This window comes from Chiloscyllium plagiosum, unplaced genomic scaffold (assembly GCF_037043375.1).
Source record: "Chiloscyllium plagiosum isolate Xiang-an unplaced genomic scaffold, Cpla_swu_hap1 HiC_scaffold_31, whole genome shotgun sequence".
NCBI lineage: Eukaryota > Metazoa > Chordata > Chondrichthyes > Orectolobiformes > Hemiscylliidae > Chiloscyllium > Chiloscyllium plagiosum.
The window spans coordinates 1636849-1651689 of record NW_028270169.1 but is presented as its reverse complement, the minus strand read 5'-3'; the positions used below and the strand labels follow the sequence as shown (position 1 = coordinate 1651689).

At 49.8% G+C, this 14841-nt stretch overlaps 1 protein-coding gene and 1 long non-coding RNA gene across 3 annotated transcripts in view; one reads left to right on the top strand and one right to left on the bottom strand.

The window, feature by feature from the left end:
- The window catches only part of LOC148141837 (uncharacterized), a 198623-nt gene that overhangs the window by 27458 nt on the left and 156324 nt on the right, over nucleotides 1–14841 (bottom strand). The window lies entirely within an intron of this gene.
- LOC122563846 (cytospin-B-like) overlaps nucleotides 1–14841 on the top strand; it is an 81811-nt gene that overhangs the window by 65922 nt on the left and 1048 nt on the right. For both annotated transcript variants that reach the window (XM_087977115.1, XM_087977114.1), the window contains 4 exons: nucleotides 4397–5835; nucleotides 8660–8849; nucleotides 10218–10291; nucleotides 13699–13874. In XM_087977115.1, the coding sequence (XP_087833241.1) occupies nucleotides 4397–5835; nucleotides 8660–8849; nucleotides 10218–10291; nucleotides 13699–13874 (1879 nt within the window). The remainder of the gene's footprint in view (nucleotides 1–4396; nucleotides 5836–8659; nucleotides 8850–10217; nucleotides 10292–13698; nucleotides 13875–14841) is intronic.

The following is a 14841-nucleotide window of genomic DNA, read 5'->3' as shown; positions in this document are numbered from 1 at the left end:
GGTTGAGATGGGGCTGGGTTTGAGGTGGGGAGTGGGTTGCGATGGGGCTGGGTTTGAGGTGGGGAGTGGGTTGAGATGGGGCTGCATTTGAGGTGGGGAGTGGGTTGAGTGGGTCTGGGTTTGAGGTGGGTTGTGGGGATGAGATGGGGCTGGGTTTGAGGTGGGGAGTGGGTTGAGATGGGGCTGGGTTTGAGGTGGGGTGTGGTTTGAGATGGGGCTGGGTTTGAGGTGGGTAGTGGGTTGAGGTGGGTCTGGGTTGAGATGGGGCTGGGTTTGAGGTGGGGAGTGGGTTGAGATGGGAATGGGTTTGAGGTGGGGAATGGGTTGACATGCGCTGGGTTTGAGGTGGGGAGTGGGTTGAGATGGGGCTGGGTTTGAGGTGGGGAGTGGGTTGACATGCGCTGGGTTTGAGGTGGGGAGTGGGTTGAGATGGGGCTGTGTTTGAGGTGGGGAGTGGGTTGAGATGGGGCTGGGTTTGAGGTGGGGAGTGGGTTGAGATGGGGCTGGGTTTGAGGTGGGGAGTGGTTTGAGATGGGGCTGGGTTTGAGGTGGGGAGTGGACTGAGGCAGGGCTGGGTTTGAGGCGGGGAGTGGGTTGAGATGGGGCTGTGTTTGAGGTGGGGAGTGGGTTGAGATGGGGCTGGGTTTGAGATGGGGAGTGGGTTGAGATGGGGCTGGGTTTGAGTTGGGGAGTGGGTTGAGATCGGGCTGGATTTGAGGTGGGGAGTGGGTTGAGATGGGGCTGTGTTTGAGGTGGGGAGTGGGTTGAGATGGGGCTGAGTTTGAGGTGGGGAGTGCGTTGAGATGGGGCTGTGTTTGAGGTGGGGAGTGGGTTGAGATGGGGCTGGGTTTGAGGTGGGGAATGGGTTGAGATGGGGCTGGGTTTGAGGTGGGGAGTGGGTTGAGATGGGGCTGGGTTTGCGGTGGGTAGTGGGTTGAGATGGGGCTGATTTTGAGGTGGGGAGTGCGTTGAGATGGGGCTGTGTTTGAGGTGGGGAGTGGGTTGAGATGGGGCTGGGTTTGCGGTGGGTAGTGGGTTGAGATGGGGCTGATTTTGAGGTGGGGAGTGGGTTGAGATGGGGCTGAGTTTGAGGTGGGGAGTGCGTTGAGATGGGGCTGTGTTTGAGGTGGGGAGTGGGTTGAGATAGGGCTGGGTTTGAGGTGGGGAATGGGTTGAGATGGGGCTGGGTTTGAGGTGGGGAGTGGGTTGAGATGGGGAGTGGGTAGAGATGGGGCTTGGTTTGAGGTGAGTAGTGGATTGAGATGGGGATGGGTTTGAGTTGGGGAGTGGGTTGAGATAGGGTTGGTTTGAGGTGTGGAGTGGGTTGAGATGGGGCTGATTTTGAGGTGGGGAGTGGGTTGAGATGGGGCTGAGTTTGAGGTGGGGAGTGCGTTGAGATGGGGCTGGGTTTGAGGTGGGGAGTGGGTTGAGATGGGGCTGGTTTTGAGGTGGGTAGTGGGTTGAGATGGGGCTGGGTTTGAGGTGGTTAGTGGGTTGAAATGGGGCTGGGTTTGAGGTGGGGAGTGGGTTGAGATGGGCCTGAGTTTGCGGTGGGGAGTGGGTTGAGGCAGGGCTGGGTTTGAGGTGGGGAGTGGGTTGAGATGGGGCTGGGTTTGAGTTGGGGAGTGGGTTGATGTGGGGCTGGGTTTGAGGTGGGATGTGGGTTGAGATGGGGCTGGGTTTGAGGTGGGGAGTGGATTGAGGTGGGGTTGGGTTGAGATGGGGATTGGGTTTGAGGTGGGGAGTGGGTTGAGATGGGGCTGGGTTTGAGGTGGGGAGTGGGTTGAGATTGGGCTGGGTTTGAGGTGCGGAGTGGGTTGAGATGGGGCTGGGTTTGAGGTGGGGAGTGGGTTGAGATGGGGATGGGTTTGAGGTGGGGAGTGGGTTGAGATGGGGCTGTGTTTGAGGTGGGGAGTGGGTTGAGATGGGGCTGTGTTTGAGGTGGGGAGTGGGTTGAGGTGGGGTTGGGTTGAGATGGGGAGTGGGTTGAGATGGGGCTGGGTTTGAGGTGGGGAGTGTGTTGAGATGGGACTGGGTTTGAGGTGGGTAGTGGGTTGAGTTGCGGAGTGGGTTTGAGGTGGGGCTTGGTTTAAGGTGGGTAGTGGATTGAGATGGAGCTGGGTTTGAGTTCGAGAGTGGGTTGAGATGGGGCTGGATTTGAGGTGGGGAGTGGGTTGAGAAGGAGTTGGGTTGAGATGTGGAGTGGGCTGAGATGGGGCTGGGTTTGAGGTGCGGAGTGGTTTGAGGTGGGGCTGGGTTTGAGGTGGGGAGTGGGTTGAGATGGGGCTGTGTTTGAGGTGGGGAGTGGGTTGAGATGGGGCTGGGTTTGAGGTGGGGAGTGGGCTGAGATGGGTCTGGGTTTGAGCTGAGGAGTGGGTTGCGATGGGGCTGCGTTTGAGGTGGAGAGTGGGTTGAGATGGGTCTGGGTTTGAGGTGGGGAGTGGGCTGAGATGGGGCTGGGTTTGAGGTGGGTAGTGGGTTGAGGTGGGTCTGGGTTGAGATGGGGCTGGGTTAGAGTTGGGGAGTGGGTTGAGATGGGGCTGGGTTTGAGGTGGGGAGTGGGTTGAGATGGAGCTGAGTTTGAGATGGGGAGTGGGTTGAGATGGGGCTGGTTTTGAGGTGGGTAGTGGGTTGAGATGGGGCTGGGTTTGAGGTGGTTAGTGGTTTGAGATGGGGCTGGGTTTGAGGTGGGGAGTGGGTTGAGATGGGGCTGGGATTGAGGTGGGGAGTGGGTTGAGATGGGGCTGGGGATTGAGGTGGGGAGTGGGTTGAGATGGGGCTGGGTTTGAGGTGGGGAGTGGGTTGAGATGGGGCTGAGTTTGTGGTGGGGAGTGGGTTGAGATGTGGCTGGGTTTGACGTGGGGAGTGGGTTGAGATGGGGCTGGGTTTGAGGTGGGGAGTGGGTTGAGGCAGGGCTGGGTTTGAGGTGGGGAGTGGGTTGAGATGGGGCTGTGTTTGAGGTGGGGAGTGGGTTGAGATGGGACTGGGTTTCAGGTGGGGAATGGGTTGAGATGGGGCTGGGTTTGAGGTGGGGAGTGGGTTGAGGTGGGAGTGGGTTGAGGTGGGGTTGGGTTGAGATGGGGAGTGGGTTGAGATGGGGCTGCGTTTGAGGTGGGGAGTGGGTTGAGATGGGGCTGGGTTTGAGGTGGGGAGTGGGTTGAGATGGGGCTGGGTTTGAGGTGAGGAGTGGGTGGAGATTGGGCTGGGTTTGAGGTGGGGAGTGGGTTGAGATGGGGCTGGGTTTGAGGTGGGTAGTGGGTTGAGGCAGGGCTGGATTTGAGGTGGGGAGTGGGTTGAGATGGGGCTGGGTTTGAGTTGGGGAGTGGGTGGAGATGGGGCTGGGTTTGAGGTGGGGAGTGGGTTGAGATGGGGCTGGGTTTGAGGTGGGGAGTGGGTTGATATGCGGCTGGGTTTGAGGTGGGTAGTGGGTTGAGATGGAGCTGAGGTTGAGGTGCGGAGTGGGTGGAGATGGGGCTGGGTTTGAGGTGGGGAGTGGGTTGAGATGGGGCTGGGTTTGAGGTAGGGAGTGGGTTGAGATGGGGCTGGATTTGAGGTGGGGAGTGGGTTGAGATGGGGCTGGGTTTGAGGTGGGGAGTGGGTTGAGATGGGATTGGGTTGAGGTGTGGAGTGGGTTGAGATGGGGCTGGGTTTGAGGTGGGGAGTGGGTTGAGATGTGGCTGGGTTTGAGTTGGGGAGTGGGTAGAGATGGGGCTGGGTTTGAGGTGGGGAGTGGGTTGAGATGGTTCTGTGTTTGAGGTGGGGGCGTGTGTTGAGATGGGGCTGGGTTTGAGGTGGGGAGTGGGTTGAGGTGGGGCAGGGTTTGAGGTGGGGAGTGGGTTGAGGTGGGGCTGGGTTTGAGGTGGGGAGTGGGTTGAGATGGGGCTGAGTTTGAGGTGGGGAGTGGGTTGAGATGGGGCTGAGTTTGAGGTGGGGAGTCGGTTGAGGTGGGGTTGGGTTGAGGTGTGGAGTGGGTTGAGATGGGGCAGGGTTTGAGGTGTGGAGTGGGTTGAGATGGGGCAGGGTTTGAGGTGGGGAGTGGGTTGAGGTGGGGCTGGGTTTGAGGTGGGGAGTGGGTTGAGATGGGGCTGAGTTTGAGGTGGGGAGTGCGTTGAGGTGGGGCTGGGTTTGAGGTGGGGAGTGGGTTGAGATGGGGCTGAGTTTGAGGTGGGGAGTGGGTTGCGATGGGGCTGGGTTTGAGTTGGGGAGTGGGTTGAGATGGAGCTGGGTTTGAGATGGGGAGTGGGTTGAGATGGGGCTGGGTTTGAGGTGGGGAGTGGGTAGAGATGGGGCTGGGTTTGAGGTGGGGAGTGGGTTGACATGCGGCTGGGTTTCTTTGTTGGTAACTCAGGCTGATGGTCTGAGGTAAGAAACTAACAGTCATTCGTTTCTGTGATAGGAGTGAGCTGCTCTAATCGACGCTCTGCGATTCCGACTCCAAGAGATTCAACAACACCTGGTAAAGATAAACTTGTCCGAGAGCGGTTCCGTATACCTCCTGGCAAGAAGGCAGCTGCTTCAGTCGGCTGTGACACTGCGGCTCCAACACGACCACTTCCAACAGCTTTAAGAATCAGAACCCAGGGTGAAGAAAGTGTTCAAGCTCGGCTCGAGACTCAGATTAAAGAACTGTTGGCAGAAGCCAAGGCTAAAGATTTTGAAATCAGTAAATTAAGATGTGAGCTGAACCATCAACAAAATAAACATGAAAAGAATGATCTGGAAGAGTTGTCGGGGTTTCCTGGCAAAGTTGAATCACAAATAAAAACGCTGGAACAAAAAATCCAGATTCTCCAAAATGAGCTCGAGGAGACGCGGGCAGAGAAACAGATCTTACAGGAACAGCTCCTCACCCTGGAGCACCACAGAGAAGGTGTCCAGTCTGTGACCGAGGGTAACTCGCTGAGTTTAGAAGTCTCCCTCTATAGTGATCCCAGCAGCAGCCTCTGTACCCCATCGTCGTTGGAAAGTACCAGGAATCAAACTAGAGAATCATTCGATAACACCCTCCTGGCTATCAATGGGGGGAGATCTCTCAGCTCATTCCCCAACATGAGCAGTGTGACCCCCTCTCCAGATTCAAAAGACCGTAACAGAGTTTTTAACCCCTCTCTCATTAGCACTAATAGTGTTGAAGGCAATATCAGCTCCAGTGAGGAACCTCTGAAGTGCACTGGCTCAGTGTCAGTAGATTGCCTTGCTGAAAAGCTGCATCAGATGGAAGAGAAACAACATTGTACAGCAGAGGAGCTACAGGCGACCCTACAGGAACTATCTGACCAGCAACAGCTTGTTCAGGAACTGACAGCTGAAAACGAGAAACTGCTAGAAGAGAAAGCCAATCTGGAAAGTTCCTTCCAGCTCCAGCAGGAGAGGCTCCAGCAGCTGATCAGAGAGAAGGAGGAACCGGTGAGCCCATTGCAGGAGAGTCCGCAAGTGAACAGAGGGACAGAGCTGGCTGATAGTGTGCAGCCACATGAGGGGAAATTGTTTACAACACAACAGTCAGTCAGTAATTACCGGACTTTGCAGGAGAAGCCAGGAACTGAAGTCCAGCTGGAAAGTCTCCGATATGAGGTCAGAACGCTACAGAAACTGCTGAAAGCAGAGCAGGAACATAATGCTTCACTCACAGGTTCACTGGCTGAGAGCCAGACTGAAAATACTGGGCTGAGAAATCAGCTGAAGAAACACAAACTACTGGAGCTGGATAAAGATGCAGCTGTAAATGTCAAGCTGGCTCAGTCTGACAGAGAGCAAGTGGAACGTGCAGCACTGAGCCACAACTCGCTACAAGCAACCAATGCAGGCACTCACCTGCACAACCCCTCAGCAAAGGTGAGCATACATTGAGTGAAGAGGCTTCCTGTGGAACTACGGGCAGATCCCTGGATGTTTTAGGGATGGGGAAGTCAAATGAATTTTGCTTTTAACCTGCACAAAAATGCAGCAATAACCTGCACATAGCGCTCAATGTCAGTAGCAGTTCACTAGTAGTACCTGAACATCGGAACTGATCTGGCTCCACTGCAGATCTGGGCCTCTGGTGAATATAGGCTCAGGAGCTAGTACATTACTTAACAAAACTTATTCACATCTGTTGAAATCCTGCAAAACCCAAGAAATGGCTTGAGAATGTAGGCAGCACGGTGTCTCAGTGGTTAGCACTGCTGCCTCACAGCACCAGGGAGCTAGGTTCAATTCCAACCTTGGGCAACTGTCTGTGTTGAACTTGCATGTTCTTTCCGTGTCTGTGTGGGTCCCTACGAGGTGCTCTAGTTTCCTCATTCAGACCAAAGATGTACAGGTTAGCCATGGTGAATGCAGGGATAGGGTTTGGGTCTCAGTGGGATGCTCTTTGAAGGGTTGGTGTGGACTTGATGGGCTGAAGGGCCTACTTCCACACTGTAGGGATTCTATGTTTACACAAAACACCACATTTTAATTCTATATGGAGAAGGAAGTTATTCAAATGTTTTCCAACCATTCCCTTGAAGATGCCAACTCTCACTGGGATACAGTTCCTGAAGGGGCTGTCTCTCACTGGGATACAGTTCCCGAGGGGGCTGTCTCTCACTGGGATACAGTTCCTGAAGGGGCTGTCTCTCACTGGGATACAGTTCCTGAAGGGGCTGTCTCTCACTGGGATACAGTTCCTGAAGGGGCTGTCTCTCACTGGGATACAGTTCCCGAAGGTGCTGTCTCTCACTGGGATACAGTTCCTGAAGGGGCTGTCTCTCACTGGGATACAGTTCCCGAAGGGACTGTCTCTCACTGGGATACACTTCCTGAAGGGGCTGTCTCTCACTGGGATACAGTTCCTGAAGGGACTGTCTCTCACTGGGATACACTTCCTGAAGGGGCTGTCTCTCACTGGGATACAGTTCCTGAAGGGGCTGACTCTCACTGGGATACAGTTCCCGAAGGGGCCGACTCTCACTGGGACACAGTTCCCGAAGGTGCTGACTCTCACCAGGATACAGTTCCTGAAGGGGCCGACTCTCACTGGGATACAGTTCCCGAAGGGGCCGACTCTCACTGGGATACAGTTCCCGAAGGGGCTGACTCTCACTGGGATACAGTTCCCGAAGGGGCTGACTCTCACTGGGATACAGTTCCTGAAGGTGCTGACTCTCACTGGGATACAGTTCCTGAAGGGGCTGTCTCTCGCTGGGATACAGTTCCTGAAGGTGCTGTCTCTCACTGGGATACAGTTCCTGAAGGGGCTGTCTCTCACTGGGATACAGTTCCTGAAGGGGCTGTCTCTCACTGGGATACAGTTCCCGAAGGGGCCGACTCTCACTGGGATACAGTTCCCGAAGGGGCTGACTCTCACTGGGATACAGTTCCCGAAGGGGCCGACTCTCACTGGGATACAGTTCCCGAAGGGGCTGACTCTCACTGGGATACAGTTCCCAAAGGGGCCGTCTCTCACTGGGATACAGTTCCCGAAGGGACTGTCTCTCACTGGGATACAGCTCCCGAAGGGGCTGTCTCTCACTGGGATACAGTTCCTGAAGGGGCTGTCTCTCACTGGGATACAGTTCCCGAAGGGGCTGACTCTCACTGGGATACAGCTCCCGAAGGGGCTGTCTCTCACTGGGATACAGTTCCTGAAGGGGCTGTCTCTCACTGGGATACAGTTCCCGAAGGGGCTGACTCTCACTGGGATACAGTTCCCGAAGGGGCTGTCTCTCACTGGGATACAGCTCCCGAAGGGGCTGACTCTCACTGGGATACAGTTCCTGAAAATGCTAGCCCCCTTCAGTGGGGGATGCTTTCTCTCTAAAAGGAAATGTTCTGGAATTTAAAAAGTTACAATTGATACATTTACAATATTCAAAGAAATGTTACTGAAGGTTCCCAAACTCTCATTTCTTCTAAAGCCAAGGCTCTAATCTGTAACCAAAATAAATATTGATAATTCTGCGAGTACACTTTGTGTTTCCTGATCAATTGAATTTGCAATCATTTTGGCATGTACACTCTCAGCAGTAGATTAATGCTGTTGTGACTTGCTTTGCTTAATGTGTGTCTAATCATCATAGTCTTCTTTGACCATCCATGAAGAAAGGATTCACTGGGGTGGCACGGTGGCTCAGTGGTCAGCACTGCTGCCTCACAGCACCAGGAGCCCGAGTTCGATTTCTGCCTCGGGAGTCTGTCTGTGTGAAGTTTGCACGTTCTCCCGGTGTCTGCGTGGGCTTTCTCCGGGTGCTCTGGCTTCCTCCCACAATCCAAAAAGATGTGCAGGTTAGGGTGAATTGACCGTGCTAAATTGCCCATAGCATGAGTTAGGGATAAATATAGGGTAGGTGGTTATGCTTCGGAGGGTCAGTGTGGACTTGTTGGGCTGAAGGGCCTGCTTCCTCACTGTAGGGAATCTAATTTTAAAAAATGAACTGCCAGTGTCGTGAATGAAACAACAAACTGTGGACACTGGAGATCTGAAACACAAACAAATTCCAGTAGGTATGGCACAATCTGTGGGAAGAAAGCAGCAAAATGAAGAGTCATTGAACTTGAAACTTTACCCCTGCATCTCACGGATGCTGTCAGCCCTGCTGAGTTTTCCAGCAGTTTCTGTCAGTGTTTTGATCTTAGTTTGTTACCAAATTTGTGCAGTTTCAACACAAAGTTCTGAGGACATTTGTGATTCCAGGCGCAGTCTGAACAGGACATATCACAGCTTGAGGAACCGTGTCTCCCTGCAGACAAGCTACAGGGTGAGACAAGAAACAGAGAATCAGAAATCAAAGACATGAAAGAAACCATCTTCGAACTGCAGGACCACGTGGAGCAACTTCAAGCAGTCCAATTGCATAACAACAAGACCATCCTGGACCTTGAAGGTAAGTCAGTATTTCCATCACAGATAGTCACGACTGGACTGATAGTGAGGGTGAGAGGTAGGTTCTAGAACTTTTTAATTCCAGAACACCCAACACCCTAAAACCTTGTCCTGACACCTCAACATTCATCAGCCAGAGAACACTGAACTGGGTCAGCCTTAAAGATACTGTGGCTAGGAGAGCAGGTCAGAGGTTACAAATTCTTCAGAGATTAATTCACCTCCTGACTCCTCAAAGTCTGTCCATCATCTACAAAACACAAATCAAAGTGTGATGGAATACTCCCCACTTGCATGGATGGGTGCAGCTCCAACAACACTCCAACAACTTGTCACTATCCAGGACAAGGCAGCCCACTTGAATGGCATTGCATCCATAAACATCCACTCCCTTCACCAATGCTCAGTAGCAGTAATGTGTACCGTCTACTGCAGAAATTCATCCAAGATCCTTAAACAGCACTTTCCAAATCCACAACCATTTCTAACTAGAAGAACAGGACAGTAGACACATGGCAGGATCAGCCCTTGCAAGTTGATCTCCAAGCCACCCACCATCCTGAGTTGGAGATATTTCGCTATTCCTTCAGTGTTACTGGGTCAAAAGCCTGGAATTTCCTCCCTAAAAACATAGCGGGTCTACATACAGCACATGGACTGCAGTGGTTCAAGAAGGCAGCTCACCCCCACTTTCTCAAGGGGCAACTAGGGACAGGTAATAAATACTGGGCCAGCTAGTGAAGCCCATAACCCGTGAATTAATAAAAATGTAAATTTAGTCTTTGTTAACTTCATTGGTTTTCTTATAATACTGTCTAAGTAGCATTCTGTATTCACCTTTTCTCTGCCCAATTCTGTGCTTCTCAAATCTTTTCTGAAATCTCATTGCCTTTATCAACTGCTCTTTTCTACCCTCCGCCCAATGTAGATCCTCCTCCATGAGGTTTGCACCTGTTATTTGGTTTTGTCCTAATATTCCATTATTTTAATTGCTTCACCACATTGTCCTGACATAAAATGTGACAAACCGACTGTCACTCGCGAACCCTTTCCTGTTTCCTGATGTGACTCCATGCTTGTAATGTCAATACAGATATTGCAGATTCTACCAGCCAATATGCAATATTTACTTTATTGTTCAAATTTCATTTTTCTTTTAGAAATGTAATAAATCCCTAAAGAATTCTGTATTTTATTACAGTACAAAAATGTAAAGAATTTGCAATTGTTTCTGGACCCAAGTCAGACATTTATAATAGGAACTGTGTTCAGGCATCGGGGTATGCCAGCACCTCTGCACCTGAGCCTAGCTGGACTGTGGTGTACTAATTAATTGATTAATGCATTGATTAATTCCTTTTCTTTTCAGGGAAAGTGATGACTTTAGAACAGCAGAAACGGGAATTGGAGAAGCAACTTAAGATGTCTAACAAAAAAATGAAGGTCAGTAAAACTGTCCTGAGTGAAAGCAGGACCCCAGTTGCACCTCTCACTTCAATCTGCTTTGAGTAGGATTTTTAGATTAGATTACTTACAGTGTGGAAACAGGCCCTTTGGCCCAACAAGTCCACACCAACCCTCCGCAAAGCAACCCACCCAGACCCATTCCCCTACATTTACCCCTTCACCTAACACTACGGCCAATTTAGCATGGCCAATTCACCTAACCTGCACATTTTTGGACTGTGGGAGGAAACCGGAGCACCCGGAGGAAACCCACGCAGACACGGGAAGAATGTGCAAACTCCACACAGACAGTTGCTCGAGGTGGGAATTGAACCCGGGTCACTGGCGTTGTGAGGCAGCAATGCTAGCCACTGTGCCACCGTGCTGCCCACTTTAGAGCTATACACAATAATACAACAGCTGAAAGGTATCCTGCATTGGTCCAAACTGGATATTTGGACAGATCTGCTCATACTTATAATGGCTCATGGATAAAGATCTAGATTTCCATGCATTAGGGACAAGTCCAGATCCATTCAAGAATGTGGGTGGTTTCTGATCCCAGGAGTCCGAACCAATTCCCTGCTCTGGCTATTTTCACCATTGCGTCCAGTCTCTGTTCCAAACTCTTTAATTACTGACTTTATTCCTCTCCTTGGCAATAGTCTGAGATTGTCCTTCTGTTCATACTCTTGGTTTGATCCCAAGGTAAGCTTCCACTTTGTTCATGTCATCATTAGAACTGCTTAATTCCAGCTCTGTAACATTATTTGACTTTCCTCTATGCCGTGGCTCATCTGGTCTTGAAGTCCTCATCCATTCTTTCGTTACCACTAAGACTTGACAATTCTGCTCACACCTGGGTGGTCTCCCAAATTCTACCCTCATTCTTACAAACCTCTGTTGCTCATATCTTAACTCACAACAGGCTCCATTTTCCTGATTTTTCCTATAAACCTCCATTCCCCAACTAATCAAGAAACTCTCTCTATCTCAGCCTCAAATATACACAAGGACTGTGCCCCAATAGCTCTCTGATGTAAGAAGTTCCAAAGACTTACCACCCATTGAGAAAAGAAATTCCTCCTCATCCCAGTCTTAAATTGGTACATCTTTATTCTGACACTATGCCTTCTGGACCTAGACTTTCCCATCAGGGGAAACATTCCCTTAGCATTGACCCTGTCAAGCCCCTTAAGAATCCGAAATGTTTCAATAAGATCACCTCTCATTCTTCTAAACTCCAGTGAGTGAGTACAGTCCCAACCTGTTTAGCTTTTACTCATAAGACAATCCCTCCATCCCCGAGATCATCCTAGTAAACCTTCTCTGAACCACTTCCCGTGAAATAATATCTTAAATAAGGGGACCAAAACCGCTCACATATGTGGTCTCCGTATGTGGTCTCACCAGTACCTTGTACAGTTGCAGTAAAACTTCCCTAATCCTATACTCCAAACCCCTTGAAATAAGGGTCACCATTCCATTAGCCTTCCTGATTACCTGCTGCACCTCTGTGCTAGCTTTCTATGTTTCTGTTTTTCATTCGCAAGTACTCCCAGGTCCTTTTGTATTGCAGCTTTCTTCAGCTTTTCTCCATTTAAATAATATTCTGTTTTTTGTTTTCCCTTCCAGGATGAACAACTTTACATTTTTACACATTATACTCTTTTTGCAAACTTTTTGCCCACTTAACCTCTCAGCGTCTCTCTGTAAACCATTTGTATCCCTCTCACAACCTGTCTTTCCACTTATTATTGCGCCATCTGCAGATTGGTTGCATACATTTGCTTCCTTCCTCCAAGTCATTAATATGTGTTGTAAATTGCTGTGGTCCTAGCACTGATCCTTGTGGAACTCCACTGGTGACAGTTTGCGAACCTGAGAAAGAGCCCCTTATCTCCACCTGCTGTTTCCTGCCCATGAGCCAATTCTCTAACCATGCCAATATACTATTTCCAACACAATTGGTTTATAATCCTTAATTTGTATATTAGATTGTGTGAATGTTTTATTGAGTAAGACAAGAGACTCTGATCATCATCAAAAACAACTTTCTAATCATCTTTGTATCTGGAAACCACCTGAGCAACTTCAGAGGAGCATTTTAAAGCAAGGTACTGCATTGGACCACATCAGGTGATGTTAGGTCAGGTGACCAAAATGGTGGTTAAAGAGATATGTTGCAAGGGGCATCTTAAGGAGGACTGTGAGATAGAGGGGGGAGATAGAAGAAGGAAATTCCAGAGTTTGAGGCCTTGGTAATTGAGGACCCAGCCAGAATTAAAATTGAAGTGTGTGCAGGAGATGAGGATTGGAAGAATGGAGAGTTGGAGGAGATTACAGAGAGAAGGTGAGTAAGGCCATGGAAGAGGTGACTTTAAAATCATGTTGTTACTTGATATGGGGCCAGTGTGAGTTAGAGAGCTGAGAGGAAACTGGGACTTGGTGTGAGTTAAGACAGCAGAAGTTTTGGATGATCTCAAGTTTACAAGCTTGTGTTGGTCATGTGCTAGTTAATCATCGTCCTGAATGTCTTGTTGCAGTAGCTATTTAGTGGTTACATCAGAAAATCAGAGATTTCCAGAACATGGCTACAACTTCCACTGTGGCAGCTGGGCAATTTATATTTAATTAAATAAAAGAAATCTGGAATTGCAAATTTCTCTTAGTCATGGTGATCATGAAACTACAAGTTATTTTGTAAAAACCCATCTGGTTCACTGATATCCTTTAGGGAAGGAAATCTACCACTTGACCTCCACGTGATTTTCGAACCATAGAGATGTGACTGACTCAAACCTCCCTCTGAATAGCCATGCACACCATTCAGTGTAATGAGGAAAGTGCCTCACCAGCACCTTCTCGAGAGACAACTATGAATGCAAACAATGATTAGCTTTCAGTTATTCTCACATCTAGTTCATGGAGAACAATAAAGGTGAGGAAAGACTCCAGACTATCTGATGAATTCAGTGACTTATACTCGATGGAGTTGAGAAGGATGAGGGGAAGATCTAATTGAAATATGCAGAATACTGAATGGCTTGGACAAAGTAGACATTAGGAAGGTGACTTGGACCCAAGGGCATTGCTTTAGATTAAAAGGAAGACCTTTTAGAATGGAGATAAGGAGAAACTTCTTCAGCCAGAGAGTGGGGAATCTATGGAATTCATTGCCACAGAAGGCTATGGGGGCCAGGTCACGGAGTATATTTAAGACAGAGAGAGAGATAGGTTCTTGCGTATCAAGGGGATCAAGGATTATGGGGAGAAAGCAACGGAATGGGGTTGAAAAACTTATCAGCCATGATTGAATGGAGGAGCAGACCCGATGGGCTGAATGGCCTAATTTCTGATCCTATGTCTTATGGTCTCATGAATCTGTTCTCCTTTCTGGGCAGGAGGAGGCTGAGGAGTGGCATCACTTTCAGGCAGACCTGCAGACGGCTGTGGTGGTGGCTAACGAAATCAAGTGTGAGGCACAGCAGGAGATCCACGTTCTCAAGAGGAAGCTGCAGGAGGCAGAGCAGGGAATGGAGTTACTGCAGCAGGAGCTGGAGGACCTGAGGGGTAACAGGTTGGTCACATGGGCAGTACCAGCGAGCTATCGCTCTCTGTCATTAACCAGCTAATGCTTGTGTCTAATTGTACTGTCCTGCAGCAAGCTAACCCAGAAGCTGATTCACCCCTTACAAAACTGGTGTCGTCTGGAAGAGAGAAGTTTGACTTCTTTAAACATTCACAATAGTTTGGAATATTCCACAGAGGAGGTCAAATGGAGGGTCATCACCTCCAGAACTGTTCAGAGATAGAGTGCTCACTGCACTGAGTCAGGCCGGCAAGAGGCAGCTTGGAGAGGCTGAAATGGCCTCTAAAGGACCAGATGGAGAGGGATTACTGCAGTTCCCAAGGTGAGATAGTCACAGACTGCACAATTCAAGCAATCAGCAATAGTAGACAGGGCACAGAACATGCACACTCTCTTTGTCTCTCTCTGTCTCTCTCTTTCTATCTTTGCTCTGTATCATTCTGTCCCTCACTCTCTCTTTCTGTGTCTGTCTATCCCCCTCTCTCCCTGTCACTCTGTAACTTTTTATCCAGTCTCCCTCTCTGTTTCTGTTTCATTTCTTCCTCTAACATTGAGTTTATGTTGGTAATTATGTCGTTTGAGTGCGAGATAACTCGATAGACGTTTAGGATGCATATATTGAATGAAATGGTAGTAAAGCTTCCATTTAAACCACTTACACATTCCAATAGCTGTTGAAAAACTCCCACCTCCCTCCTCTTCACTCACACTTGCCCTCACTTCCACCTCACTCTCCCATACTTCCACCTTGCCCACAATCTCCCCCATTATTTTTCTTCTCATCCCCCCACGTCCCTCCCCATCACTCACCCCCTCCCCCTCACCTTCTTCACTTCCCCTTCACACCCCTCCTCCTCCATCTCCTCCTCCCCATCACTGTCTCTCCTCCAGCTACAACTCACTACCCTTCCCCTTCCTGCTGGATTCCCAGTTTCTTATGATATCTGCTCCTCAA